Below are 4,257 nucleotides of genomic sequence, written 5' to 3'. Positions count from 1 at the left end.
TTTTCTTAACGAAATAGGCCCAAGGCCCTGCAGAATTACAAAGCGGCGTGTTAAGTTCTGTCTCTAAGAACAGCCCCATCAAAGGAGGGCCAAGGCCCAAGAACGGACGAGCTGGTCTCCCCAACGCGCGGGAACAATGTCCGTATCTGCGAGGCCAGAAGAGGCACTCGGGACCCGGAGGACCAGACAGGGACCTACACCTCCCTGCCTTCAGGGCAGGCCGAGCCCAAGGACCACACAGGGCCTACCTTTGGGTCTTCATAGTCACATTTTCGATTCATGAACTCTCCAACAAGTGCCTTATCCTGGTACACCTCAGCGAGGCAAACCCTGTAGGAAGAGAGGACAGACATGAGGTCATGATGAGGTCATGATGTCTGTGTTCAGAACCATCGGGAAGACTCCTAACTCGTCCGGCCTTGGCTAACCACAGGGTGTGATTTATTTATACACCTGCTGAGTGATTACAGCCCTTAACAAGGAAGGATTTGGGGTCAGGAAACCCTGATTCAAGTCAGGCCTGCTGCTGCTCACGCTTCACACCTTTGGCTTCCCTGAGCTTCCATCCACCACACGTAAACTGAGAACAATGACCCCTGCCTGCCTGCCTGCCCTCATAGGCATCTGGCCAGGACCAAACGAGATGCCCGATGTGAAAGTGTACTGTAAAATTTAAACTATGATCCAGGCCCTGGTGTTCACTATTAATCAAAAGCACTAACTGTCCCCTGCAGACATCTTTGTCTCTCTGTGATGGAAGGAGAGCCTGATTTGCCCAAAAAGAAATGGAAGGCAAGACAACAGGTGTTTGCAGGGTTCCTAGGAGCCAGGCACTTGCACCTTTGTAAGGAGTCCACAAGGTAGAGACCGTCCTTGCATTCTAGAGCTCAGTGAGGTACAGCGGACCCCGAGGTCACATGTCCGCCGAGGGCTAGGGCAGGGGGGCCAGGGGTGGCTATGACTGGTAGTACCGTCCTGCTCACAGATGAGAGAGCAGCCTCCAAGTGGATACACGTCTGTACCGAGGCCTGCAGCTCCAGGCCACAGCCCCCTCATGCTCCTGTCCCCCGGCTACTGCTGCAGGACACGAGGAAGAGCGTCGGGAAGGGGCCAGGAAGCCCAAGTTCCAGCACTCATTCCCCTGCTAATGCACTGTCACCCTGGCCAACCTGAATCCTCTCTCTGGGCCCATTTCCACTCTGAAAGAAGAGGAGTTTGGAGCAGGTGACCAGAGCCCTTTTAGATAGAAAAGTCTAAGATTCTGGGGCGCCTGGGTGGCACAGCAGTTAAGCGTCTGCCTTCGGCTCAGGGCGTGATCCTGGCGTTCCGGGATCGAGCCCCACATCAGCTCCTCCGCCATGAGCCTGCTTCTTCCTCTCCCACTCCCCCTGCTTGTGTTCCCTCTCTCGCTGGCTGTCTCTATCTCTGTCGAATAAATAAATAAAATCTTTAAAAAAAAAAAAAAAAAAAAAAAGAAAAGTCTAAGATTCTGTGTATGGGGGCCAGTGGCTCCCCGCAAGAAGGCCCTTGCCAAGTGTCTGGCCACTGGTCCCTGCAGACATCTGGAGACGTGTCTGGCTGCCACGGCTGGGGGCGGGGCGCTAGTGGCATCTAGCAGGCAGAGGCCAGGGCTGCCGCTAAACAGCCCACAATGCACAGGACAGCCCCGTCACAAAGAATTGTCTGGTCCCAAAGGTCAATAGTGCTGAGGCTGAGAAACCCCAGCTAGAGAAGTTTTCTCCACAACCCAGGACTGGGCAGTTCCTCTCTACAACCTGGCTGACGGCAGGCAGCCCGAGGCTCAGAATCCAGCCAGAGCCAAGCTCTCCTACTGACCCCACAGCATGAACAACCAGCTGGCGGAAGTGGTCCTTCTCAACCCTGCCATGTGTCCCCTTCTGGCCCCCCTCTCGTGCTGGCAGCAACACCTGGGCCCCTCTGCACCCCACTCAGATGCTCTCTGGCCCTCCTCACTCAAGGCTGTGCCTATGGAGAGGGCTGTCAGGAGGCTGACAGGGCAGGCGATGGCGCTGTGCCCTGGCCGGGGGAGAAAGAGGTGGGCACAGAGGCTCTGGCCTCACCACACGCTGCTGTGGGGATATACTCAGTAAGTCACCTAGCCTGGATGGCCCGTTTCTTCCTGGGTAGCAAAGGAGAACGGCACCTACTTCCCAAGGCTGGCCTGAAGTCCACGTGACACCGGAAATGTGGAAGGGCCCGGAAGCAGGCCCGGCCCTTGAAAAATCACGGACCCCAACACTGGGACAGACTACTGGTGAGCTAGTAGGCAACTCACTGCTCTCTCTGGATTTTACAGTGGACTCTTAAGCAACCGAGATGAAAGGAGAGTAAAGAATGAACTAGAAGCACGGGAGTAACCTTGGCCTGAAGTTATGAGAGTTCAAATGAGGCTTACTTATAGTTCAGATAGGCTTGTGGGTTTTTGACGATGTAGCGAGCTCTTCGTCCAACCGAGTGAGACGTTTTATCCAGAGACTCTTCAAAGGTCGCGTGCAAAATGTCCCGCACAACCTGCCAGGGGACGAATGGGCCCTTCACCTGGAGCAAACACAAGCCAAGATGGAAAGTCAGTATCCTCAGAGCCCACGTTCCGGGTCCTTAACGTAAAGGAGGGGGGAGGGTATGTTCTGTGGCGCCCCTTTCCACAGCGGATACCCCAAACTACCCCATTTACGGAGCCCCGACTCTGTGCCTGGCACAGGGAGGTGCTGGGCGACGAATGAGCCAAATGCTCAGCGTCCAGTGGGAAGAGCGTCTTCCGGCAAGTACCAGGTGCTCAGAGGGTGTCGGTCACACTGGCTGGAGGAGCAACACGTTGGGGAAGGTTAGGAGTACATCACTGTATTCAGTCAGATGGTTTTCAAGGTTTAAGTTCACGTTACGTGTGCTCGGAAACGTTCTGCGCGTCAGCAGAAACAGAGGCACTGGATGAGCTTTTATTAGAGACCCAGGAGAACACCTCGGCCAAAGAATGCAGGAAGGCAGAGCCCAGACAGGGAAGGGTGCACGATGACAAGGTTATTCTCCGACAGCCTCCAGAATGATGCGGCCCAAGAATCTGGTGTTGATTTAAGGGTCCGCTGGGCTCTGCTGGCCGCTTCGGCCACACGGAGGGTGGGTGGTGGGAGGCACCTCCCTCCCGTCAGCGTTGCGATGAAAAGCCACAGCAGAGGCGAGGAACAGGCATTAGGGAGAGCGACAGGGCATCTCTAGCTTGCTCCTGGGAGAAGGGACCCAACAAGCCTGCAGGCAGAGGGCAGCCAGGGCTGCTCCTCCCGCAGCCGACCTAGCGGGGGCTGCACTAGACGCTGGCAGAGCTCCTTCTCTGGTGGCTTCGGGGGACCAGCCTGACCGGACGTCTGACTACCTTGACTGCTCTCCCCAGGCCTTGCTGCAAGCTCATCCCAACAGTGCAAAGTGGTGGGAACAGACAGCCCAGGAGTCAGCGAGGCTGCTCTGGGGAACGAGGCTGCTCTGGGGAACGGTGAGGAGGTGACGTCGGCCTCAGGCTGCGGGGCCCTCTTGGAGGCGGAGACATCAGAGGAAAGAGGAAGAGTCTGTTAGCTGGGAAGCAAGTTCCTCCCCAGCCGCTGGGGTTCAGGGACATGGGCCAGGAGGACATGCGAGTGTGGGGGACTGTGGCACGGGAGGCGTGGCGCCAGGCTGAGGCCACCATCTCCGTTCCACACTGACGCAGTGCAGTGAACGAGCGAGCACCGTGCCATAGGCACCACGCTGGGGGCTGTAGCTACGAAAACAAACGAGAAGTCTCCCTGCCTTGTGAGGCACAGTCGTGCCAATGGGCCAAGAAGTACCAGAAGCAAAAGAAACAGCATGAAAAGTCCACATCCAAGGGACACGGCGAGAACACGGTAATTACTTTCAACGGGCAGGATCCCCGAAGCCTTTCCAGGGATGATAAGCAGTTAGGAGAGATAAGGAGGGGAGTTTTTCAGACCGATGCGGGCGGGAGAAGGGGAGCAGAAAGTGTCCGACTCCTGGTGGAGAGACAGAGAACAACCCTGGGCCGGTTAGCCTGCAGGTCAGCAAAGATTTGCGTGTGTCGGCCCAAGGCTGGAAAGAAATGTGCAAGAATGGGCGTATGCATTTGTAGGACTCCGGGCAACATTTTCCCTGGTGGCCAAGCAGAATGGATGAGAGGAGTGCCCCGGCGGCCACGCGGGGAAAAGTGCGCCCCACGCGAGGGAGAGCCACGCAGCGGGCTGCAGGCCGGGG

General features: G+C 56.7%; 1 protein-coding gene across 1 annotated transcript in view; it reads right to left on the bottom strand.

Moving 5' to 3' along the window:
- Window positions 1-4,257, bottom strand: part of GTF3C1 (general transcription factor IIIC subunit 1) — a 74,321-nt gene that overhangs the window by 17,686 nt on the left and 52,378 nt on the right. Inside the window, 2 exon segments of the mRNA XM_040635175.1 lie at window positions 249-330; window positions 2,417-2,559. Of these exon segments, the coding sequence (XP_040491109.1) occupies window positions 249-330; window positions 2,417-2,559 (225 nt within the window).

The sequence above is a fragment of the Ursus maritimus genome, unplaced genomic scaffold (assembly GCF_017311325.1).
Source record: "Ursus maritimus isolate PB19 unplaced genomic scaffold, ASM1731132v1 scaffold_2, whole genome shotgun sequence".
Lineage (NCBI taxonomy): Eukaryota > Metazoa > Chordata > Mammalia > Carnivora > Ursidae > Ursus > Ursus maritimus.
This window is presented reverse-complemented; position numbering and strand designations above follow the sequence as displayed.